Source organism: Odocoileus virginianus, chromosome 20, assembly GCF_023699985.2.
Source record: "Odocoileus virginianus isolate 20LAN1187 ecotype Illinois chromosome 20, Ovbor_1.2, whole genome shotgun sequence".
In the NCBI taxonomy this organism is placed as follows: Eukaryota; Metazoa; Chordata; class Mammalia; order Artiodactyla; family Cervidae; genus Odocoileus; species Odocoileus virginianus.
Genome location: NC_069693.1, coordinates 43280650 through 43307638, shown reverse-complemented (window position 1 = coordinate 43307638; position 26989 = coordinate 43280650). Strand labels below are relative to the sequence as shown.

The window sequence follows — 26989 nt, the reverse complement described above, 5'->3', positions numbered from 1 at the left end:
TGGGGGTTGGGAGTGGGGAGTGATCAGTATTTTAACTGGCCTCCTAACAGAGTTATGAGAGTCAAAATGAAAGCTAGAGAAAGGAAGAAAACTAGACTCTGTAGGCCGAACAGAGGCCATAACCCATTCTTTTGCTATATCTTCAAACTTAAGAGCTAAAGCAGACACGTAAGAGTTTTTAATTTGCCAGATATTCTTTTAATGAGAATTATAAAAGACCAAAAACATTTTTTTGCAAACTGCCTTTTTTTTAAACAAATGATTTGCTTTTAATTACAAATACTGTGTGAGACGATGCCTTCTTTTGCAAAACCAATAAATACAAGAACAAATTTTAAACATATGTGATTTGTCCAAGATATGTGGGGGGAAGGGAGAGCCTGATTTTTTTTCCCCAGTATTAAAAAAAAAAATCAGTACTCCCTAATCTTACAAAGAATAAGTTTTAATATGACTCAACTGGAGAAGAGAAGGAGACCACTTTATAGCTGCTTTAAATAGCTTCTGATAACTCTTCTGATGTTATCTTTCCTTTCTGAAACTCGTATCTTCACAAAACAGTTGAATTTAAAATATTTCTAATGAACTGATTAATGGGGGGAAAGAAAATATGTATTGAACACATGTATAAATTTTACCATCAACAATTATGCATATCAAAAAGACACTAACTTTAAAAGGTACAAAAAAAAGTGAGGAAAAACCTGAATTACAGAAAAGAAAGTCAAATTTATTTAATGAAAAACTAGAATTAATAAAAATTAGCAAATACACACACAAAAAAATATACACACACAGCAGCACTATGTATTGACTCACAGAGGGAAAAGCAGTGGTCCAAGACCACTCAGCATGGCTTGTCAGTTAAAGGAAAAAAAACCCAAACACACTCACACTCACGCGCACGCGCACGCACAGGCACAGGCACACAAAGAAACAAAACAAGCAAAACAAGAACCCAGTATTTCTCAACGGTACACTCGATCTACAACAAACACAAATTCAGAATTATTTTACAATGCTTCCTTTCTTAATACAAAAGATGCCCATCTTGGGTGTATATATATATATATATTTATTTTTCAGTGGTTTACTGTTGACTTATTTTTAAATATATTAGTGTTATTACATGCAACTGTTTCCTGTATTTAACAGCCTTTCCTTTTATTTACCTTCATGTGTCTAGCTTCCACCTACCACAAGTTTTTGGTTGGTAGGCAGACAGGTGCCTTATTCTCTGTGAAATTGAATGCAATGGTTTTAAACACTGGCCAGAAAATATTTGATTGCCATTTCAACACATGGAAATAGTTACATTGATGCCTAAATTGCCATTTTCTGCAAAGAGCTGTGCAATGCTGGTGTCAAAGACTAGGCAGTCACTGTTCATAATGGCTGTTGCAATTCCCTCATGAATAGATCGAGGAGTGGCTTCCCAAGTCAATCGCCGCCTATGACCATTTAGCTCAAGTCGATAAGCAAAATTTTCAGCTTGCTTGCGTGTTCCTATCAGCTGTACAATTGCAAAGAATTGCTGGTGACCATCATATTTTTCCTGTTTCTCCAAGACTAACATGAAGTGAAAGCCAAAACAGGACTGCATCATCACCCAGTCAACAGCACCAGGAAGATTAATGTCTGTAGCAAGGAAAACTATGTCCTCTCCCTGCAGGGTTGTGATGGACTTGTGCTGATGCATCAGATGCGGCATGACGGCATCCAGAGAGCCTTGCCATTTACAGGAAGCACCAGGGCACGGACAGGAATAAGGCCTAAACTCACAGAGCTCTTCGTGATCTGCTTTTTCTGTGTGTGGCAAAGTTATTTCACATCCAGAAGAGGCGTATTTACAAGGGAAAAGTACTGAATTGGCCACTTTCTCCATAGCCAAGTTGCGAATGGATCCCAGCGGGCCCCGGCAAGTTGGACAACATGTGAGCTTGGGACGACAGTTGCTACAAACAAGATGGCCACTCTGGCACTGAAGAATGGGTGGTAACACATAGTCGAAGCAGACGGGACACTCAAAGAGACTCGCCAGGTCATTGTTGGAGGCGGTTGTGCCCGTCAGGGCAGGCACCCTCTGGGACGGCGCGCACTTTGAGGTTCCAGTAGGTAATGCTGTTGCAGTCTGACGGCTCATTTCTGTAATAAAAAACACAAAAGTATAAGGAGGCAGGATAAAAATAATTACAACTATAACATGTTTTATATAAATAACATTTGCCAAAAATACTTATAGTGCAAAGTTTACTGTAAGCAAAATAAAACAAACAGGGTTTAAAACAACATCGATTACACAAAATATGTGCACTGTACATTGGATAAAATCTGTTTTCACAATGTTCCAGAGCACGTTCCCTTTTTCTAAAAAATGTTAAAAAATCATCCTTGGATGGACTACATGGAATAAATGCTAAAATAGAAACTTGGATCCTAAACAACTAGGGAGCACTGTTAAGTTCAATGAAATCAATTTTGACTGGAATTTCCCCTGCCTCTCTGTGTTCAACTGCCCTACTCATTCTATTTCTTCCCCATTCTTAAGTCAGCTGTTGACAGCCTCAGTGAGCTCTACATGATCCAAGGGATCACCAGGGTACTGACTTTTGATTACTCTTCCTAATGGTAAATATTATCTGCTCAAGAGATCTATTTGGGATGCCATCCCATCATCCATCTCCATGAATGTTAACACCAGCTAGATCTTAATCTTGTTTCCTACCAATCTGTGACCCCCTTCAAAATTGAGGAAGTATATAGGTGAAATAGAGGGCCACCCTCTAAAAGATGTGAGTCTGGTATTTGGAAGCAAATCATTCTGTTACAATATAAATCAGGTATAATTTGCAAAGAGGAAGGAGAGTCAGGAAAACATAAAGAATAAAGATAAAAAGTATCAGAGAGACTCACACAACATTAGGGGTGAGGGACAGAGTCAACAGGTAAAGAATTCCTTATACTCTACTATAGAGTTCACCAGTGTTGCTGAAGCATTCATCAGCACAGTATTAAACATTATTTAAGAAATAAATTCCATCTGGAAGAAATGATGAACAATGTTAACTAACTGTCAAGCTGAATAAAAGATAAAACAAGCACCTTTTCCCAGGATATAGTGGGCCGCTTTCTTGGGGATGACAAAAAATCAGTCCACTTATGTCTTAACAGTATATACTTAATAACCACAAGCCATATTTCTACAATATCAAAATTTAACAACTTCTAAATGTTAATGTTTCCTTAATTATAATTGTCATTCTGTTGGAAAGAATTTAATGTTGAAAAAAATAATGCTGATTATCAATGAGACCACATAAATGCAATCTGGGTTCTATTACTCATAGATAGCACATCCTAGGTGGCCTGGTAGTAAAGAATCCACTGGCCAAGGCAGAAGACACAGGTTCCATCCCTGGGTCGGAACGATCCCCTGGAGGAGGGAATGGCAACTCACTCCAGTTTTCTTACCTGGGAAATTCCCATCGACCAAGGAGCCTGGTGGGCTACAGTCCACAGAGTGACAAAGAGTCAGACCCCATGTACTGATGAGCACAAGCACATACTCATAGATTACTCAGGACAGACACCTTAAATGGGGATTGAGAGCGAAACCTCTCCCCCAGGAAACCCCCAAATAGAGCAATTCCACTGTCACTAAAGGAATATTCTCAAGTTCAAGGGGAAAAAAAGGGATCACAAGACTTCTATCATAACATGGTTCATCACACGGATTTAAGACAACAGGAATCAACTCTCATCACTGAAGCCCTGTATAACCAAAGTGTTCAGCCCAACAAAAAACACTATGAAGGAACTCTCGTGAAATCCAGTTTACCCCTGAGATTTTTTTCTGCCTATGATGATCCATGCATTTTATTTTAGCTCACTAGTAAAACAATGGCTTAGCATTGCCAAAGTGTCCCGTATATATGCTTATTTCATGGTCCATTTTATGTGGCTCATTTAAGAGAGCAACATAATAACTGAGAAGTGATTCCCTGGGCACAAAATCTAAGCCCATGCCTTTCAAATCACTAAACCAAAAACAGCTGGTCACTAAACTCAGTTTGTATTCAACGTAACTAAGCAAGAATATTACTGTTTCATTTTTTGACCTAGCAAAAGTTATACATTTATCAATAGTCCAGATTCACATTACAATATACATTATTATTTTCCCAAATGTACAAAACACAACTTAAAATTCCTATTCAAACTGTGAAAACAAGTAAAATATGGCTTCTATTTCTGGTGAATTTAAGTATTATAGGACAGTAGCTGCTAAAACTTCCCAAAGCTCGGAAGGTGGAACTCAGTCCATCTTCACACGGAAAAATAATCCAAACACACCACAGCAGCCGTGCAGTAGGAACCAAGGACTGAAGTGTCTGGAAAGCTCTGCAGCAGTCATGACATAACCTGAAGTTTGGTTTAAACTGAGAAAAGCACGGCTGATCAAAAGAACATCACTGCCAGCTCAATTTTGTTGCAGCAATTTCCTGATCCGTTTCAGAGGCTCAAAACAACTTTCCCGTTTCACAGCTTAAGCAACACAGTCTCTTGATGGCAATACCTTTTCTCTTCCTTGTCCCAGATGCTGGTAAACAAGTGAGCAAGACGCCTCTCCAGGAGTACAGAAAAGGTAAGGGAGACTTCCCGGTCATGAGAAGTCAGAGAGCTCACAGCCTTTCCCCCAGAGGCAAAGACAACTTGCAACAGAGGGCTCTCCTGGATACCTTCTGTTCCTAAACATGTCCTGGGTCTAGTTTTCAAAAGGAGGCACATGCCCTACTCCATACACTCCATTCACTCCTCAGAAGCACTGGCTACTGAAGAAGAGAACTGATGCCCACTCCTGTTCCAAGAGGAGTCGACCACACCTCCCCATGAGCTCAAATTCGCCTGCGTCTCCAAAAATGGGAGCCATTGCTGAGCTGTCCTCTGCTGGGCCCTAAACCTTCGTCTGTCTCGGAAGTCTGTCTTCCCCAAATTCATCGGCTAGGCTCCTGCCAGCTCGGTGAAGAACAGGGCTGAAGGGTGCGTAGAGGCGACTGGTCGATTACGTGCGCTCTCGGTGCCAGCTCGAGATACTACTGCAGGATCCGGCCCGCAGCTGGAGAGTCTGCGCCAACGCAGTGCCAGGCGGCCGCAGGCTGTCTCTGCACTGGGCGGAGGCTGCGGCGGCTGGCGAGAGGCGGGGAGGCGTACGGGGGCGGGGCTTAAGGCTCCGCCCCACCCTGTCTGGGGCAGCTCCCAAGCTGCTCCTGGACAAGGAGCGCGCAACTCCCACCCAGGCTCCCAGCCGAGTAAAACCCGGCGCAAAACCCCGCGATCCTCAATCCGCGGTGATACTGTGCACGCCTCAGCACTTCCATCAGCTTACTAGAAAGCTGAAACACTCCATTTCTGTAGGCCCAAACAGTCGGATATCGGCAATTTTGCATGGTTTCAACCCAAAGTCTACACAGAATATATGGGAAATACGCGACCAGACAAGCACACATCTCTGCACTATATACTCAAGGAAGTTAACCCTGCGGACGCTAGATTTTTATAAAGTAAAAGCATTCTCCCTACTTTGTTCAGTAACTATTTAACGGGCGTTAACTACCTATTTCCTCAACTGTAACTCACTTCTCCATTTTTACCGCCGTCAGCACCTTAAACTCCTTCTCTCTTCAAGAAGATTTTGTAGTGAGAGTAGTAAGCACACATATCCATATTAAACTCCCGCTTTAACCTCCAAATTTAGATCTTATTCTCTTCCTACTCTAGGAAAACCATCTTAAACGGCCTCATTAAACAGAGTAGCTTGTTTTGTTTTTAAATAAGCATTACCCTTGCCCCAGTAAAGTCCACGGCCTCCTATCTGCACTGCGTCAGCTCAGGCATTCAGAGGTTTAACCTGTCATTACATCATGCTTAGTGCAGCCTTTAAAGGCACCAAGACCTGCCTGGTGTGGGGCGTGAACCCTGTGCTGTAAATTGGCCATTTTCACCATAAAGTTTTAACTCTAATCACTTCCCCACCCTATTAATAGTGTGTTCAATCACCTCAATGTCATTTTGGTATCAGGCTACAGAAAACATCATTAGGAATAGAAATATAATTGAAAAGTCTGTTCACTGAAAAATATAAATTATGATAATCTATGTTTTCATTTTCTAATACATATTCATTCTAGATAGGTCTCAGGTTTCTAGAGCAGGAGACTTCAAATATTTTAGAACAGAAAAACTTCAGACAGATTTAGGACAGAGTCCAAATGTGTAAAAACAAGTAAAAGGGATAACATATTTCTCAAGCAAAAAAATGTTTTCCCAAACTTCCAAAGAACCTATACAAAAAGAACCTATATACAAAGAACCTATACCCAGATCCTTACAACACCATCTAAAAATCATTAATCTGCAGACAAGCTTCTGAATAAGTGAGTCAGGACAATAAAAATGGAAGTGTTCTGGAGTCATCTACACTTGAATTCAAACTTCACCACCTGCTCAGCTGTAAAACTGGAACAATATTGCTAGCCTTGCATGGCTTTTGTCTGGATTAAGGAAGATGGGTAAGTTATATGTATCATAGATGGTACATATTCCAAAATATGTAAGTGCTGACTTACACAATTCCAAAAGTTAACTTGTCTGGCCTAAAGTCATTAGAGACCTAGAACTTGTGGGTTCCAGATGTATACTCTAAAAGATGCCTTTAGCTTTAGTAAGATTATCAAACATGTCTACCAAAGAGCAACTACCTTTAACTAATTTTTAGCACAATATAGTAGAATTTCTCAACTAGGTAGAACATTTAAACTGGTTTTATGAGATAAATTTTTACATAAACTACATTACAATAAGACAAGCCCACAGAATCCAAAGTTAGCAAAATTCCAAAATTTATCAAGAGTTCACTATTACTTACCCTTTCTAAAATAAAGCTTACATCTCGGGCCCCATTTGGTATAAAGTTTAAATAGACTTTAATTTCAATAAAAACATTTTACAATCAGCCTTTAATGTTGCCTTAGTAATTTTAGAGCATTTAACCATTGCTATGTCACATTAACAAACTTACGACTAAAGTAAACAAACTTTTAGTCTCAATTTCATGTGGGAACCTTTTTTTCCTATTATAAATGACTAATGAACAATTTCTCTGATTAATCGTAACTTTGTGCCTGGGCATTTTAATGAATACCCAACAATGCTATGCTTTTCATTTTCTTGCAGTACAAATGTTATCATGACCTGCAAGTAATGACCCCCCTCAAAGATGCCCACCACAAAATTAAAACTATGGCATCTCCTTAAAAACTCAGCAGCTTAAAATGCTAAGTTAAAAATCAAACTTCATTATAACACAATAATGCCAAGGGGGGGTGGAAATCAAGCAATCTATTTTTAGTTTCCAGAACTATGTCAAACTAATGGTAATTTTAAAAAATTGTACACAATATTTTCCTAAAAGTTCTTTTCCTAAAGATAATTCAGAAAATGTTGTAGTCACAGAGTCAGATTTATATATCCAATAAGAGTAACGATCTGAAGTGGGGGAAGTCCAGGACAAAAGACCTGATAGAAGATGTAAAAGCAGAAGTCTGAACAAAGGTGATGACAGTAAATGGAGAGGAAAATGCAAACCATAACCTAAAGGTATAAAGCAAAGTATATTTGTTTTTCATTCCCTAAATCACTGTATTTTGAGGCTTCTATACTTAGTAAAAAAACAAACAAAAAATATCTAACCAGAACCCATTAGGCACTAGGCTAAATACCAAGCTGTGGTAAGAGATGAAATGCAAAGTAGAAGTGAGAGGCCTGTGAGCTATCTAAGAGACGGAACTATTAAACTCTGCTGATGGGGATGCAAAATAGTTACCACCATATCCTCGTCACTGCAGAAAGTCCCACTGGACAGCATGATTCTATATCCTAATTTTACTTCACTATTTTCCTCATTATTTTTATTTCACAGTGAATCTAACCTCAAAAATGAAACTATAAACATCTCCCAAAACAAGGCAGGTCAAACCTCAATGTTAACAGTCCAAAGCTCTTGCATAAATTGCACAAGCTCAGAATTTTAGTCATACCATTTACCCCTAAGAATTACATAAATCCTGCTGTCTTCTGATAAGTAACTACACAGATCAAAAATCTAACCTCACTTTTATTCTCATTCCTCTGCAGGCAACTTTTCTACCCTAACAGGTGGCTTCTAGGACTTTTGAAAGAAATTTTCATCAGAAAATCTAGATATATGTCATCAGCACTAGCAAAACAGCAAGTGTTTTCAATCTCAAGACAAATCTTTTACCTTTGTGGACCTTTCCTCTTCTTTTTTAACTCTTACCATTACTCAGTTCTTTTCTTCACATAATTCTGATACTGACTCTCCTGAATCTATCTTCAAAAGTCTTAATATATTTTTTCTCATCATTCTGATCCTTGCTTTGTACTGCATTCCAAGAGAACTCAAGTTTTAATTCATAAATTTGGTTTTGCTAAGGTTACCTATCTCCTGATATGCTAAAGTATTTAATTATATAGATACCCTCAACCTCCAACAAGGGAGCAGAGTAAGATGGAAGGGATGGCTGCTTCCCTTCCCTTTCCCTGAAGTTGGAATGGCCACATAAATTCAGATTGCACTGCTCTTGTACTTCCTTAACCTATTAAAGTTTGCATGTTTAATATTCATGTCCCTCACTGAAGCGTCACTCTTGGTTAGTGGTTTTTTTCTCACTGCTATAACCTAAATGGTTCCAGGGTCAGCAAACTAAATAAATAAGGAGGCAGAGAAGGGGCTTTCTTTCATCCTCACTAAAACAGCTGCCCCAGATGTTCATTAATAAGCATATGTATGTACCAGGTATTGTCCTCAATGAGCTTCCAGGTTAAGCATTTATCCCCCATGTTATAGAAAAGAAAATGGATTTCAAAATAAATTTCAGATCACAGAACTAATTTTTAAAAAAAAGGGAACTGAAGAGCTATGTGACTAAGGAAGACTTAGAAGGGGTAGTAAATGGCATCCTAGGCCAACAGACATTATGAAAAAATTTTAGACTTGGAAAAGATCTTAACCAACTCTCTCATTTTCAGAAGAGAATGACACAGAAGAACTTGCTAAATGTCATATAAAGTAGGTCAATGTTCTAATCTGGGCAATGTTATAATTTCCTAGATCCTTGTAAAGCAGATATTCTTTGGACATTTTCTAATTCAACTTGAAAAATTAACCTTTTCTGAATTTAAGTTTAGTAAGATTCAACTATCTTTTGCTTTCCCTCCCAACACAAGAGGGATCCCCAATGCAGCCGGGAAAAGAGTAAAAAAAAAAAACAAGGGAGATGAGTAAGAGTCAGCATCTTAGAGGGGCCTTTCTGATCACTTTATCTAAAGGCCAGATCACTCTTCTTACTATCTTCATATTATCTCTTGCCATGTGAAATTCACTTGCTAAATAATTTCTTACTACTTATTGTCTGTCTTCTGTCCTTTTCCCTCTCCTCCTCAGTATCAGCTTTTCGCTGATAACAACAATTCTCAAACATTTTTGGTTTCAGGAACCCTTTCTACCAGTAATTGGCAAACTACAGCTGTAGGTCACTTGCCTGTTTCTGTAAGTAGTTTTACTGGAATATAGTTAAGCACATTCACTTACATCTAGGACTGCTTCCAAGTGTGGAGATGAAAAGACCCTATGTATGACTCCTAAGGTCTTCCCTCATGGCTTAGTCGGTAAAGAGTCTGCCTGCAATGTGGGAGACCCAGGTTCAATCCCTGGGTCAGGAAGATCCCCTGGAGAAGGAAATGGCAACCCACTCCAGTATTCTTGCCTGGAAAAATCCCATGGACAGAGGAGCCTGGCAGGCTACTCTTTGGGGTCACTAAGAGACACGACTGAGTGACTAACACTTTTCACTTTCATGACTCCTAAAGCCCTTTAAGCCTATATAGCCATGTAAGAAAAAATTTGTCGTTACTGTTTTAAAGTTTTAAAAAATTGAGGACCCCAAAAGAGCATTCTGTCAATGTGGTTTATATGTATTAATTTTTACAATATTAGAAATTCAAGTCAAGAACTTTAAATATATGTTAAAATTACCATCACATTTTTTATATAACATGTAAAAATCTACATGTTAAATGTTTATCAAAAATATCTTCCATAATAGGGAGAAGAGCATCTATGTTTTATGTTTTTTGCAAATCTTTTTAATATGATACAGTAAGAAAAACAAAAGTTGGATATTTAATATCTGCTCAGTTACAATGCAGAAGTTGCCGGTTCAATTCCCGGGTAGGGAAGATCCTCTGGAGAAGGGAAAGGCTACCCACTCCAGTATTCTTGGACTTCCCTTGTGGCTCAGCTGGTGAAGAATCCACCTGCAATGCAGGAGACCTGGGTTCAATCTCTGGGTTGGGAAGATCCCTGGAGAAGGGAAAGGCTACCCACTCTAGCATTCTGGCCTGAAGAATTCCATGGACTGTGAAGTCCATGGGGTCACAGACTCGGACACCACGGAGCAACTTTCACTTTCACTTTCTGCAATTAATCTGTGAAGATACCACATGTCATGAAGCCTCTGGGAACCTCACTTTACTTTCATGTCTCATTATTATGAAAAACAGCTTTGACCCTCGAAGGGTCTTGAGAACTCCCAGGTTCCCTGACCATTAACTTCTTGTTCAGAAGCTCTGCAGAATATAAGCTTCATCAGAACAGACTTTGTTTACTGTGCTCTCTCTTCTATCTCCAGCACCTAGGACAGTACCCAGTCCAGACCAGGTACTCAAGTATTTCTGAATGAATAAATCAATCAAGTACAACAGTATGAAGGATTAGCATGTGTATAACCAGAGCTCACTCATCCCTGAAGACTCCTCAGTAAAATGCATCTGTTGCTTGATATAACCTTAAAGAGATTCACAATTGAGACTTACAATCTACTTTAAATAACAATATTTTACAACACCACCATGCTTATCTTTGACAAAGGAGCAAAAAGCAACAACACAATGAAGAAAAGAGAAGACTTCAACAAATGGTGTTGGAACAGCTGGGTATCCACAGGCAAAACAAAAAAAGAAATCTAGACACAAATCTTACACCTTTCACAAATTAACTCAAATCACAGGCCTAGTAAAACATAACTATAAAAATCCTAGAAGATAACACAGGAGAAAATCTGGAAGACCTTGGGTTTAGCAATGACTTCAGAAAAATCAAAGGCATGAACCCGGAAAGAATCAATTCACCAGCTGGACTTAAAAAGTAAAAAAAAAAAAAAAAAAAATGCTCTTTGATGTGATCAAGAGAATGAGAGGACAAACCACAGACTGGGAGAAAATGTTTGCAAAAGACATATCTGATAAAGGACTGTCATCCAAAATATTGCACAGAACTCAACAAGAAAATGAATACGCCAATTAAATGGCGTGCCACACTACTGAAGCCCCCAGGCCTAGAGCCCACACTCCACGACAGAAGAAGCCACCGCAGCAAGAAGCCCATGCACAGACCAGCCACCACCCGGCCCAACTAGAGGAAGCTCGCACAAAGCAATGAAAATCCAGCACAGCCACAAATGAATTAATCAAAAAAGAAAAAGGAAAAAAAGTGGGCAAAAGACGGTAACAGTCACCTCATCAGATATACAGATAGCAAAGGAGCGTATGAAAAGGTGCTCCACATCATTTGTCATCAGGGAAATGCAAATTAAAACACAAAAGGATACTACCACACACCTTTTAGAATGGCAAAATCCAGGACACTGATTAACACCAAATGCTGATGGGCATGTGGAGCAACATTCACTGCTGGTGGGAATGCAAAATGGTACAGCCACTTGGAAGGCAGTTTAGCAGTTTATTCAAAACTACACATATACCATAAGATTCAGCAATCATGATCCCCAAAATTTACCCAAAGTAGTTGAAAACTTATGTCCACACAAACAACCTGCACACAGATGTTTATAGCAGCTTTATTCATGATTCCCAAGATGCGGCATCAACTAAGATGTCTTTCTATAGTGAACAGATAAACTGTGGTACATTCATACAATGGAATTCAGAAATTTTAGAAAATGAGCTATCAAACCACAAAAAGATATGAAGGAACCCTAAATATGTACTGCTAAGTGAAAAAAAGTGAGTCTGAAAAGGCTACATGTTGTATGATTCTAACTATATGACATGCTGGAAAAGGCAAAGGTATGGAGACAGTAAAAAAATAAGTATTTGCCAGAGACTGGGCAAGAGAGGATGACTAGGTGGATCACAAAGGATTTTGAGGGCAGTGAAATGATCCTGTATGCTATAGTTGTGGGTACATTTGTCAAAACTCATATAGCACTAAGTTGTTTACTTAGCCACTAAGCCGTGTCCAACTCTTTTGTGACTCCATGAACTAGAGAGCCCACTAGGCTCCTCTGTCCATGGGATTTCCGAGGCAAGAATACTGGAGTGGGTTGCCATTTCCTCCTCCAGGAGATCTTCCCAACCCAGGGACTGAACCCAGTTTCCTGCACTGCCAGGTGGATTCTCTACCAGAGTCATAAGGGAAGCCCACAGCGCTAAGAGTGAACCATTAATGTAAACCATGGACTTCGGGTCAAAATAGATACCACACGTCGCAACGGAAGACCCACATGCTGCCATGAAGATCAAAGATCTCACATGTTGCAACTAAGACCCAGCACAGCCAAATAAATTTTTAAAAACATTAGAAAAAACCCAGACGTTTGGACATTAAGATCAAGTATATGGAAACATTTGGTATATTACTAACAACACATGAAACAAATCACCAAATTAAAAAGACTCAGATTACCCAAGATTTTACTGAAAACTGTTGTTTCAATCTATTGTATTCATTTTTATAATAACCTCAGCCTAGGACAGTGTCTGAAATGTGATAAAGACAACAAAGTCTGCTATGACAGACGCTTCCAACTGACCACCTACCAACCTGTAAAGCATCATGTCAGGAGCTTCACACAGTCTATACTCATAAAGGCTGTATCTCCATTTTGCAGATGAGGAAACTGAAGATCAGAAAAAGTAAGGAGTAATAAGGACAGAGCCAGACCGTCTGCTTTGTCCCTGAATCTTATTTTCTTTCAAATAAGCCTAAGAAAAGTATGTATAATCGTCTCACTCTTACACAGAATACTCAACTTCACATCCAACTAATCTTCAATATTCATAAAAACTGACCAAAAAACAATTCCCTAAATTCTTTTAATTAAACCTGTAGTCATAGCAAGTAGTTGTTTTTGAATTTTTTATATTAAAGTGGAATAACCTAACAGTCATTAAGCCATTAGACATTAAATCAAACCAAAGAATCAAGAAGAGAAGAGGAGAAAAATAAGAGTAAAAGAAGCAGGGTACTTCTCTGGCAGTCCAGTGGTTAAGACTCTGAGCTTCCACTACAAGGATCTCGGGCCAGTACCTGGTCATGAAACTAAGACTGAACTAAGATTCCACATGCTGCACAGCAAGAATAAAAGAAGCAGGAAGAGATTAAATAGGCTCTCAACCTTTTTAAGTCAAACCACATATCACTAAAGAGAATTTTGGGGAACTCACTTGAAATTATTGAAACCATACCAGTCATAATTACAACACAATCACTTCTGCAATATCACCAAGACTCACAGTGTCTAGATAAAAGCAGTCAAATTCTCATCATTTAGTTACTAATGTTTACTAATCTGCTTGGGCTTTATACTCTCTCAGGATGTAAAACTGTCACACATTCCAGTAGATCTTTGCTCTTTGCTCCATCCTGATGTTAAACTACGTTTCCAAAATTCTTCCCTGTACCCTGTACCCAGTTTTACACTGTAACATACAACTCATCCACCTTCCCTGTCTTCTTGACAAGTAATGGTAGGTAAATACACAGGGAACAAACATTTTAAAGCAGATCAACACTGGCAGTAACCTACAAAGAGCTGATGATACTAAGCTAACTAGCAGAGAACACATGGCTTGAGAGATGAAGAAATTACACGAGACAAAAAGTCATACTGAAGAGACTTTTTAATGCATCATATGATCAACAGTTCTTTACTGCCTTTATAGAACAATGGAATATATGGGGAAAATGCCATATTAAAAAATTCATGGAGTCTTATTCAAACTAAATTACACTCCTTTGAAACAGTTGAAGCTTTCCTGATGGCTCAGAGGTAAGAATCCAGCTGCAATGTGGGACACCTGGGTTTGATCCCTAGGTCAGGAAGATCCCCTGGAGAAGGGAATGGCTACCCACTCCAGCATTCTTTCCTGGAGACAAGGATGGACAGAGGAGCCCGGCGAGCTCCAGTCCATGGGGTCACATAAGCATCACATCTCAAACTCTAGCCAAATCATTTTAGTTATGTGAATAAGGATATAACACATGAATTAACTTAGACTCTAAATTTCATCAAACAAAGATTCCATTCTTTGGGCAGGTACCACATTCCTCTACAAAAACTTTCCTGTTTTATTCTCTTGGGCTTAGTTATTTTAAAAACAGCATTAGCACATTCTCATCTGAATCCACCTGTTAGCCATGTAACTGAATGCTCCTGTTTACAGTTATGGTCACACTGGCTCCAAGTTGGTACTAACAGTACTCTAATTACGGGAAGGTAAGAGAAAAATAGAGGAGGACCCAATATATAAGTGATGCATTTCTGTGAAGTGAAGCACAGGTGACATCATGGTTTTCACTGAAGCACTGATACACTGGTAAGAAAATGCAACATGTGGTGACCACACTTTGGTGTGCTCAACTCAAAAGAAGCTACAGCATAAGTCAATTCCGTAACATGTTGTTTCAAGACTTCAATTTTGCAGGCAGTATTCAATACTTTCATAAATAGTGTAATTCGAATTTTACTGGTTTTGCAGCTTTGTTTGTGTTTAATTTGCAGGTTTTGAACCATCACCAACGTCACACAGAGTTGACCACACCACTGGTCCCTGCTGTGTAAACTGTCACTGACTCCACACACTCTTAGGTTTTCCTGTCTCACCAGGTGCTCGTTTCCTTTACTGATTCCTGCTCTTCTCCCCAAACTCCTGATATTGGAAGTTGTCCATGGTCCACTTTTCTTCACTCTGGTAATCTCATTCACTCCTGTATTTTTAAAATTTCACTGATATTGCCATGGACCTCAACATTTTTATGTCCAGATTAAAAAACAAACAAAATCTCCCAGATTTGTCTTAAAACTATGGATGTGTACACCCAGCTGTCTCCTAGACATTCCCACAGCCTGCGTGCATAGCCACTCAGTCATGTCCAACTCTTCACAACCGCACAGACTGTAGCCTGCCAGACTCCTCAGTTCATGGGATTCTCCAGGCAAGAATACTGGAGTGGGTTGCCCATTCCCTCCTGCAGGGGATCTTCCCAACCCAGGGACTGAACCTGGGTCTCCTGCATTGCAGGCGGATTCTTTACCATCTGAGCCACCAGGGAAGTTCCAGACATTTCTACAGGAGGGTGGTCAAAACTGAACTCCTTATCTTCTTCCAGAATACTCAACCAATAGCCTAAACTTCATCCTTCCAGATACTCATTCCAAAAGTGTTGAAGTCATCCTTGATTCTTCTCTACATATCACATGTGTAAAACCACCAGGAAATCTTGTACCTCCCTGAGAAATGAATCTAGAATCCAACCACTCCTCATCACCTCTACTACTACCATATCATTATCTTTCAACTGGATTACTGCAATACCCTTCTAACCAGTCTTCCTGCTTCCATCCTTGTCTCCCACCCCACCCTCCAATTCAGAGAACAGCAATAAGAAAAAAAAAATCTATTAAAATCTCCCGTATCCAGGTAAAAGATAAATCCTACAACAGTCTACAAGACCCTAACAATGATGGTATGTCCCCATTACTGTCTGACTTCATTTCCCACCTCTTCCTTCCTCACTGGCTGACTGGCATCCTTGTTCCCTAAAGGCAGGTTGCTCCTTTGGGTCTCTGCCTTAAAATACTTTTCTCTGAGATAGCCACAGGGCTCTCACCTCCTTCTAATCTTTGCTTGTATACCTCCTTCTCAATGAGGGCTTTCCAGTCTCCTGTATTTAAATAAACAGTGACCACACTCTGCCCACTGACCCCTTCTCCTAACCCTTGCTCATTCATTGTTGTCAATCCTTGCCTCTCTTCCTTCCCCCTCCTTCATTTCTACTCTATTGTTGTCCATAAAATGTATTACCATCTATCAGTCATTCAGTCAGTCAGTTCAGTCGCTCAGTTGTGTCCGACTCTTTGCAATCCCATGAACCGCAGCACCCCAGGCCTCCCTGTCCATCACCAACTCCCGGAATCGACCCAAACCCATGTCCATTGAGTCGGTGATGCCGTCCAACCATCTCATCCTCTGTCATCCCCTTCTCCTCCTGCCCTCAATCTTTCCCAGCATCAGGGTCTTTTCAAATGAGTCAGCTCTTTGCATCAGGTGGCCAAAGTATTGGAGTTTCAGCTTCAACATCAGTCCTTCCAATGACCACCCAGGACTGACCTCCTTTTACCATCTACCAGGCTACACAATTTACTCATTTGTTATGGTTGTTGGCAATATGGTTGCTGTTGTAACCCCTCCTCCACCACCTGGAAAATGGGAATTTGTCTGGTTCAGTGATGTGTCCCAAACACCTCAACAGTGCCTGACACATAGTGCAGGCTCAATAAATATGTTAGGTGAATAAATAAACTAGAAACCAGAAGCGCTTTGGACTTCTGGGCATTAATATCCAAAGCTAGAGGTAACAGAGCAGTACCTGTTAAAGTCCAGGAGAAAACAATCAAACGCAGAGAAAACAGAGCAGAGAAGACGAGCATTAACTATGAGGAAAGCTGTGCAAATGGTTCCGAGAGAAGCAACCGTTCACTACATGGCTCAGACTGCGACTGTTACAGTCATAGCACTGCAGACACAGAAGTATGATGTTACTAAACTAGAAGAGTATAGGAACGGTAAGGGTCTGTACAGGTGATAGGGGCAGGAAGGGTAGTTAAATACACAACAGGAATAAGGCCTAAAACTGAAATCCTAAAGTAACAACATAAGCATGTTATCTAGAGACAATGAAAGCAAATAAAATATAGTCACTTCAAAGAGGTTAAAGTAGTTGCCTCTGGAAAAAGACATCTGGAGAGGAATACGGCAGGTAGTTTTTCTTTAAAAAAAAAAAAAAAATGAGCCTAGCAGAGTATTTCATTTTGAAATATTTTGCATGTAAATGCTAGACTAAAAGAAAAAGTTCAAAAACTTGGTATGAATTGTCACCAACTGCATGCATTATTTAAGAAATTACAAATATAAATTTGTTTTTAAAGACTTGATTCCAAGTATTGACTAAGATCTGTGGAAACATACTTCCCCTACACTGTTGGAAATGTCCACTATGAAGGTTTCCAAGAAGATTTGGCAGTTTCAAAATTTAAAGTTTGTATACTCTCTGTGACCCCTAGTTTTTCTTTCAAGAGTCTATCCTATGACTTACACAGTGGCAAAGGTGTATATATATGGATGCCTACAGCAACCCTATTTGTAAGAGCAAATAAACTGAAAACTGTTCTAGATGAAGAAAGTGACTAAATGATGGTCCGTACAACAGAATACTATGCTGCCTTTTTTTTCTTTTAAATAAACAGACTCACACCTACTAACATATAAGAATCAAATTGTTTAAACAGGTAGAGGGGAAAAAAAAGCCCACAGAATATATTACAATCCCTTTTATGTTAAAAGAGAAAAAAGAGATAGCTGTCTTTTTATATATGTACACATGTACATACATAACATGTAATGGGACAGAAAACTAGAAGGGCATCCAAATTGCCAAATATGGTTTAAAGACTTAAAGTAAGGAATTAAAAAAAAAAAAAAAGACTTAAGGTAAGGAATTAGAAAGGGGGGAAGGAGGTCAAGTCCAGAAACCACACAAGGCCTAGAGTTGGGACCATGGAACTACAAATATATACACAAAATATCAAGATGGAAGAATATATAGACTACAGAGTATAAACACAAATTTCATTATTTGGAATTACGCAGTTTAGGGAAGCCCCTCAAACATGTATAGTTACTGAGAAGTAGTAATCATTTAAAGGGAAAGTATCTACAATGATTAGTCAGATCAAAGAAACTGCTTTTAAAATGTCTATGGCTAACTTAAAAGAACGTGTAACACACACAGACTAGAAACTACACCACAATGTCTACAATGGTTACACTTTTCAATTACCACATTGTGAATGATCATGAGGAAGGTGGGGGTTACATTTCTGTATATGTTTCTCAAATGCTCCATAAAACATATATATTACTTTGGGGATTTAAAATGATTAAATTTTAGTGCCTATTTTGTGTCCCCACACTTTCCTGCTAACGAACTGCTAGTGATTTCATACACAAATTTAAACATTAAGAGATCAAGAGTTGATTCTGCCTACTGCTTTCCTTTTTCCTTAAAATGCCTCAAATAGATGAATACTTACAGGGAAAAATTATTTTTTAAAAAGCCTCTTCACATTTTAAAAACCCTATATTTCAAATACACGTACATATATTTTAGTTTATATAAACTTAAACTTAGCACTTTAAAAGTTAATTCTAAAAGACAAAATTTGTCTGATCACCTCTCCAAACAAAATCAAAAGAATATCTGTAGAAATTAACTCAGAAACTATCTGTATTAACAAAATATCAAAGCTGTCCCCAACAAAGCTAAATCAGGGACCTTGACAAAACAAAAACCACAACTCAACTTTAGCTGAGCTCAAAAGAGCTAAAAGGTAAAACACAAAGGCAGGAAAAAGCAAGTTTTTAACAATTAGATTATTTCATTTAGTCAAACCAAAAACTGAAGTAAAAGAGTTAGTGTACAGCACACTTAATTTTGCTGTATCAACCATTACTAGGCTAAGGCTGTCAATTATGACAATAATAACTATAACAAGTACAATACTTCCTATAAAATTCAAGACTGGCATTAAATTCTTCTCATAAGAAAATATTTCTCACTGGTAATACCAGCCTTATAAATATAGATTCATTCTCCAAAGATTTTTCCTCTATTTCTTTTTCTACTTTCATGTGCTCCCAACTCCCCTGCTATTCAAAATAAGCAAAAACAAAAGCCACAAGAAAGTTCAACACAACTGGGCAACCTCAAACCTAATAAAAGGTCTTTGCCAATATCATTTTGGTCACTGTGGTTCAAACCTGGAGAATAAATTGAACCCTAATGAACTGTATTACCTGTATCTTTCAGCTTAAGAGTTCTGCAGGACTTACTCCCCCCTCCCCACAAAAATAAAAATAATGAGATACATGGGAGCTGGTCACAATAGTGTGTGAAATGCATTGAGTTGTATCCTTAAAATCTTGAGCACATTTCTATATGTAGTTATCCTATATACCACAGCTCCAGGTATTCTACAATTTTCCGAGAACAGTAAGCATCAGGTGTCATAGCTGGTGACATATCACAGCATCTCCTCTCCTGCCTGCTCAGTCTCTCTCTACTGTGGCTTCCACCAGCTGGTACAGTAATCACCAACTATGTAAACACTCAACTGACAGCTTCACGCACACCTCCTTGAGAAAGTACAATAGAAGCCGTCGAATGCTGACTTCCCACTTCTTCCCTCCTCGTGGAATGGAAGAAGTGACCCAGGCCCTTGGGCAGTGTCCGCTCACCTCCTCAGACGTCACACTGCTATTCTCCCTCTCTCCTGCAACCTCTCTTTTTCTACTGGGCCACTCCCTAACACCTGAGCATGCTCTACCATCTCCCATCTGGCTTCTATGATGTTCCTCTACCTCACTGCATCATTCTGGGTGTCTCATAGATACCTTAAATCCAACATATCAAAACTTCGAATCTGCTGTCCTTCTGTTTTTTGAGTTTTATTGTTATTTGCAAACCCCCTCCTAGTTCTTTCATTCTTGGTAAACAGCACTATGATTCACAGTTGCTCAAGCCAGAAACCACCTAATTCTTTCCTTCCCTCACCTCTCATATCTAATCCATCAGTAAGCCCTGTTAAATCTGTCCCCAAAATACATCTCAAATCCACCCACTTCTCTTCGTATTCACAGCCACCACCACATTAATCCAGGTCATAATCAACTACTGTGCTTCCTGATCAAAGTACATGTGTTAGTTGTGCAGTCATGTCCAACTCTTTGCGACCCCATGGACTGCAGCCCACCTCTGCAGGGGAAATCCTCTGTCTATGGGATTTCCCATGGCAAGAATACTGAAGTGGGTTGCCACTTCTCCAGGGGATCTTCCCGACCCAAGAATCGGACCTAGGTTTCCGGCAGTACAGGCAGATTTCTTTACTGAGCCACCAGGGGAGCCTGATCAAAGAAATGGCCTTCTATATTCTCCAAAGAGCTAGGCATTTGTGCTCAGTCATGTCCGACTCTTTGTGACTGCATGGACTGTAGTTAGCCAGGCTACTCTATCCATGGAATTTTCCAGGCAAGAATACTGGAGTGGGTTGCCATTTCCTTCTCCAGGGAACCTTTCTGACCCAGGGATCTAATCCACGTCTCTTGCATCTCCTGCACTGGCAGGCAGATTCTTTACCACCTGAGCCACCGGGGAAGCCCCCTCAAAGAGTTTCTCAGTACTCTTAAAATTCACATTCCTTACTTTGACTCTGCAGGATCTGATCCTTCCCTCTCTCTCCTCCTCAACCACTTGTTCCAGCAACACTCTCTTCTCTCAGTTCCTGGAACAGTCCATGTTCATTTTTGCCTCAGGGTCTTTACTTCTGCTGCTCCTTCAGCCTCATATTCTCCCTTCTCTCCTTCAGACAGTTCCTTATCCTTTTAACAGAGCTTAAAGAGCAACGCAGGGCTTCCCAGTGGGGGAAGTGGTAAAGAATCCTCCTGCCACTGCAGGAGACATGGATTTGATCCCTGGGTCAGGAAGATCCCCTGGAGAAGGAAATGGCAACCCACTCCACTATTCTTGCCTGTGAAATCCCATGGACAGAGGAGCCTGGCGGACTACAATCCATGGGGTCGCAAGAGCTGGACACAACTTAGCAACTAAATAGCAAATACCACCATTTCTCACAGCAAGACTCCCTCCAACCATTATTCTTCACTCCTTTATATTATATATCACAATTTATAATTCTGCTCTCTTCCCTTACCAAAATGTAAGTAGTAATAGAGAAATTGAGTAACTTATTCAACAGCTAATTTTTTAAATTATTTAAGTACTTTCTCTGTTAAGTAATGTCCTTTTAAATGCAACAGTAGGCATTGTCCCTGCTCTTGCAGAGCTTTAGGTCACAAACAACTAGTAAAAGATGCTAGACACACATCCAGATCTGGCTCTTAACCACTCAGCTACACTGCCTCTCTAGCTGTAGGACACTGGATCAAGGGGCAGCAATATGCTTAGTAGATGTTCACATGCTAATGGAAACTAAGGCTTGGAGAGGTTAAGTTGTCTGCCCGAAGTAGCACAGACAGATTATCTGAGGAATTAAGTACAATCATGAGCAAAGGCACAGATATATTTAAGTATGGAGAATGTTGAAGAAACAAAAGAACCCAGTCTAATCAGGTATGGCAAAGAAGAAATGCTGGAGGATAAGACCAGAAGAGCATAATAAAACACTGTGAAGGTATTAGCCATTCAATAAACATCTACTGAGCACCAACTACATGCCAGCCACAGTAATATACTCCAGACAGGGGTGATCAAGGCAAAATCCTCATAGAGACTGCAGTCTGTATCTGTGAAGGCAAAGGAGAAGAGAAAATTACAGTTCAGAGAAATATATCTTGTAGTAGGGCCAAACAGAAAGTGCTATGAGAACATGGAGAGATGACATCCAACTCAAGGTGGGGCGTCCAGGAAAAGCACATCAGTTAAGTGATGTCCAAGCTGAGATTACAGAGCTTAGTTGGAAGAGAATATGTGGTGTGCACAGGCACTTGCAAGTACGTAGTTGAAAATGGCAGGAAAATAACAAAAGCCAGCTTCAGGAGGCACTGTCGACTTACTATCTATATACTGCCAAGGAACTTGGGACTTAAGTCATCTATGTTAGAAGCTGAAGGGAGGGGGCAGAGACCAAAAGCAAATAGATATTTAGAAAGCAGAAGAGGACTGAATGCACACATGAAAACAGGGAGAGAAGTGATGCCAGATCTCTGGCAATAACCAGAGAATAGAAAAATCAGGGCTCTATGACTGATACAGAAGATGAGAGCCTAGGACAGTTGGAAACGAAGGTTTTAGTTTAGGATGCATAGATTGGAAGCACTTTGGTGCGTGAAAGTGGAAAATGACTTGCAGGGAAAGACACGGTTAAAGGAATGAGAAGGTAAACCACAGATTGGGAGAACACGTTTGCAAAAGACATACCTGATAAAGGACTGCTAACCAAAATAGAGCCCAGCTCTTAAAACTCAACAAGAAAACGAACGTGTCAACTAAAAAATGGGTAAAAGACCTGAACAGACACCTCATCAGATATACAGATGGTAACGGAGCATATGAAAAGGTGCTGCACATCATAGTCATCAAGGAGATGCAAATTAAATAAAAAATAAGATAATGCCACACACCTTTTAGAATGGCAAAACCCAGGGCACTGAAAACAAATGCTAGCGGGCACTTGGTGCAACAGGAACTCTCATTCGTTGCTGGTGGGAATGCAAAATGACACAGCCACGTGAAAAGGCAGTCTGGCACTCTACTACAAAACTAAACAGGGACTTCCCTAGTGTTCCAGTGGCTAAAATGGCAAGCTCCCAATGCCGGGGGCATGACTTCGATCCCTGGTCAGAGAGTTAGATCCCACAGGCTGCAACTAAGAGTTTGCATGCTGCAACTAAAGATCCCACATGGTGCAACTAAGACCCAGCATAGACAAAGAAATAAAGAAACGAAACATTTATTCTTACCATATCCAGCAAATCATGCTCCCCGTTATTTATCTACCCAAAGGAGTTGAAAACTTATGTCCATACAAAAACCTGCACACAGATGTTGACAATTTTATTCATAATTCCTAAGATATGGCGGAAACTAAGATGCCTTCTGGTAGGTGAGTAGACAGATAAACTGGTACACTCAGACAATGGAATAATACTCAGCGCTAAAAAAGAACCAAGCTATCAAGCTACAAAAAGACATAAAGGAAATTTAAATGCACATGACTAGCAGCCAATGTGAAAGAGGTACACACCGTCTGATTCCAATTATGTAACATTCTGTAAAGTACAAGACTATGGAAACAGTAAAAAGATCAGAGCTTGCCAGAGGTTAAGGAAGAAGGAGGGATGAACAGGTAGACCACATAGGATTTTTAGGGCAGTGAAACTATTTCTGTGTGATACTATTAACGGTGGATACATGTCATTTGTCAAAATTTGTAATACGTAACACCAAGAGTGACCCATAATGTAAACCATAATCTTTGAGTGATAACGTGTGGGTACATCAACTGTAACAAATGTATCACTGTAGTGGAAGATGTTGATAATGGAGGAAGTTATGCATGAGTAGGGCAGAGGATATGGGAAATCTCTGAACTTTCTGTTCAATTCTGCTGTGAATCTAAAACTGTTCTAAAAAAAGTCATTAAAAAAAAAGACCTATGAGCAAGAGAACACATGGGTCTAGGTTTCACAAGCAAAGAAATCTGAGTGTCATACGAATATATTAATAGAAGTAGTAGGTCAGGAAACAAGTCTGTACTGAGTGTCAGCCACTGAGGATACAGGAATAAAAGACCACAATCCCTGCCCTTTTGCAGCAGAAACTCTAGTAATTCTAGCCATGGAAAACCAAATGACTCAAAATGCATTAGAAAAATCTTTTTTAAAGAAACCATTAAGGAATTTTTTAGGGAGGAAAAGTTTATACCTAGGTTTTTCTTTAGGGGTGGGTAGGAAGTCTGAGGTTTTCATATATTGATTTTGTTTGTAGTGAGGTTTAGAGCAAAAATAACCAAAAATTAAAACATTTTATAAGACGTATATGGACATTTCATAATTATAACTGAAGTCTGTAAAACAGATCTAAGCCAAGAAAAACTTCAATCTCTAGAAACAAAGTAAATCAATTCCTTCAAAATAAAATTTTAAGTGGTTGCTCTGCAAAGTTACTGAACTTTGTTTACCCTCCTTATGTAAGACCTGTTTTCTAAACACTGTATAAGCTGAAAATAAAATCCTATTCTCCATATTACGTGATTGTTGCCATAGCTAGATGTTTCCTTTGTAACTTCAATTAATTGTAGCCTAACATTTTTAAATTATAGATATTAAAGTTTATTGCTCTACAACAATTTTGTAAAAATTTCCCAAAGCTTAGAGAGAACACATTACACTAAATTGAATTAAATTTCTGAATTTGTAGCTTGTGTTAATATTTATCCTGAAAAGTTCCTCATCTATCATTTAAACTGTACTTCAGCTTAAAATATTATTAAATGTTCAATTATGCTGCAAAGTGTCAAGAGGGGTCATGCAAAGCATTTCTATAACAGAGCAAGAGAAAATATTTTGGCAAAGCCAACTTTAGGGTTGTAACTAATTATTCCAGATCACAAATGTCTATTGTATATTTTAATTTCCAGAGCAAAAAAAAAAAATCACAGGATTTGTACACTTCATTTGAGGTCAAAATCTACTTGTCATGAATTTCTAACAGTTAACCCAAATCCTCTCCTCCACAATTTAAGCCAGTATCTCCCAAAGAAAATTACCAGACCATTACATTTATCACCACACTACACTCTGCTCTTCAGTAATGTCCAAATGAGATGGTGACACCATAGACACCTAACACTCAGAAACTCAACTGTTTCACTTTTCTAAGTTAAGACCTCAAAAGCAAACTAAGCCATGAATGTGATTAAATTCTAGATCACACAAGACTTACCCAGATGTCTTACTACAGAAATTTTCCAACGCGATCATCTTCAAAGGCCTGGACATTTATCATTTAAACGGCTTGTTTTCATTTTTAGGAACTAACAAAATCCACTGAAAGAAAACTTACGCAGTTCCAACATATCCAACATGCCAAAATAATCTCATATTTAGTTATTAAACAACAGCAGCCTTGGAAGCAAACATTTACTGAGCACTTACCATGGGCCTGCCACTGCTCTAAGCCTTAAGCCCTTCACCTACTATTTCATCAATTCTCCCAACAATCCTACAAGTTAGGTACTGTTATTTACCCTATTTTAAAGGTAAAGAAAAAGAGGCACAGAGAGGTTAAGTATCTTGCCCAAGGTCACAAACCGGTGGGGCAGGACTGGAACCAAAGCAGGTAGTCCCGACTTCCGAGTCCGCGCTCCCAACGTTCAACTGCTGCAAAGAGTTAACAATTTACCCTTGACAGCCCCTTATCAAGAAATGGTAAATGTTCAACAGCTAGAAACGAGCAGTCCGATCCCTGTCCTATATCCGTGCTCACGGCTTCTACGACTTTGACAAATCGGTTACACCATCTGATTTTCCGGACACACAAACTGGACTTCTCTGGATGTCAGAGCAAATTCTCAATCTTTCCAGGAACGGGAAAAGGAAAACCTACGCAACGCTGTGGCCCAGATTATCCACATTCCTAAATAATAAATCTGGGAGCGTCCAGAAAGGCCCCCAAACTACCCGACAAACGAAGCCTAGGAAAACCAAGGTTTACAATAAAAAGCTGGAGCTTCCCTGGCAAATCGTTCACGCGATCTCCTCTCTAACGACATAAACAAGGGAGGAGGCTGCATTCTTCCCACCGCACAATGAAAAGCACAGGCCGGAGCGGGAAAGAACGCAGCGCAATCGGGGACGACCGCTCCCGGGGTCGGGGGCAGGCAGGGGAGGCCAAGGACGACTGAGTCGCCCCGTCCTGCCCCCGGGCCGGTGCGGGGAGGGGCTGGAGGGAAGGGCCGGCCACTGCCCGCACTCAGCTGACCTCCGCCATGTTGGCCGCAAACCCCGGGACCCTTCACAACAAAGGCCGGCACCCGGGCGCAGGGAGCGCCGAGCGCCTCCCCTGGCCAGGCCCGCCTCCCAGGCGCGCGGGGGCCGGGCCGGTCGGCGAGGAGGCCCTTCCCCGCCCTCGCCCGGCCGCGAGTGGCCGACCCCCGGCGCGGGCCTGCCGGGCCCCGGGCGCCGGGGGCGGGGGCGAGCCGGCTCGCCTCGGCGGGCAGGGCCGGGCAGGGGAGGGGAGGGGCGGGGGGCGGCGCTCGGCCGGGCGGCCGGGCTCGGAACGAGACAAAGGCGCCCAGGTCTGGGGGCTGCCCGCACCCCCTCCCGGGCGGCGCGACCCAGCCCGGCCGACCTTCCCGCACGCGGCCATGACTGGGCCTGGAAGTCCTCCTCCCGCGGAGCCCCTCGCGGCCGGCTCCTCCCTCCAGGCCAGGCCCCACTTACCTGTGGGCGGAGAGCGCGCCTCGGACCCCGGTCCTGGCTCAAACGCGCTCTGTCGCCGCCGCCAACCCCCGCCACCGCGGGCAGCGCCACCGCCTCCTCCTCGTGCCAACACCGACGGGACACTCTGGGCCGCCGCTGCCGCTCGAGAGTGCGCCCCGCAACGGCCGCCCCGGCTCCCCCCTGGCCGCCGCCGCCGCCGCCGTTTCGCGCGTCCTCGAGCCCGCCGCGCGCTCCCGCTAAATACCACACACTGCGGCGGCCGCCATGAGGAGGCGCGGCCCCGCGCGCCGGCGGCCCGGAGAGGGCGGGGCTTCCATAGGCGCGCAGGCGCAGAGGCGCTCGCGCGGCGGTCGGCGACTTTCGCGGGTCGAGGTGCTGGGTATCGAGGGTGGCGGTTGGCGCCCGGGCTCTGCGGGCACAGTTGCTGTGACTGAAGACCTCGCGACCAGCAAACACTTGAACATCGCGCTCATGCCTGCAACCGTCCCCTCCTGGGGAGGAGCAGGGCTTCGCTGCCGCGTCTGGGATC

At 41.1% G+C, this 26989-nt stretch overlaps 1 protein-coding gene across 6 annotated transcripts; it reads right to left on the bottom strand.

Moving 5' to 3' along the window:
- Positions 1-709: 709 nt before the first annotated feature.
- SIAH1 (siah E3 ubiquitin protein ligase 1) lies at positions 710-26738 on the bottom strand. 6 transcript variants are annotated; one of them, XM_070451347.1, is made up of 2 exons: positions 26461-26738; positions 710-2145 (listed from the first exon to the last, which is right to left on the bottom strand). In XM_070451347.1, exon 2 carries the CDS (start codon positions 2141-2143, stop codon positions 1295-1297), a length of 849 nt encoding a protein of 282 aa, XP_070307448.1. In that variant the 5' UTR covers positions 2144-2145; positions 26461-26738; the 3' UTR covers positions 710-1294. The 6 variants fall into 6 exon arrangements, with proteins under 6 accessions (XP_070307448.1, XP_070307447.1, XP_020736254.1 ...); XM_070451346.1 differs by lacking the exon at positions 26461-26738 and adding an exon at positions 26369-26420; XM_020880595.2 differs by lacking the exon at positions 26461-26738 and adding an exon at positions 26000-26188.
- Positions 26739-26989: the final 251 nt, after the last annotated feature.

What these genes read in the sequence shown, in the direction of transcription:
- SIAH1 (XM_020880228.2), bottom strand. Translation starts at nt 4,667, where the DNA reads ATGACCGGGAAGTCTCCCTTACCTTTTCTGTACTCCTGGAGAGGCGTC. An exon ending in TGGGACAAGGAAGAGAAAAG is followed by an intron (nt 2,146 to 4,576) that starts GTATTGCCATCA and finishes TTTTTATTACAG; the next exon opens with AAATGAGCCGTCAGACTGCA.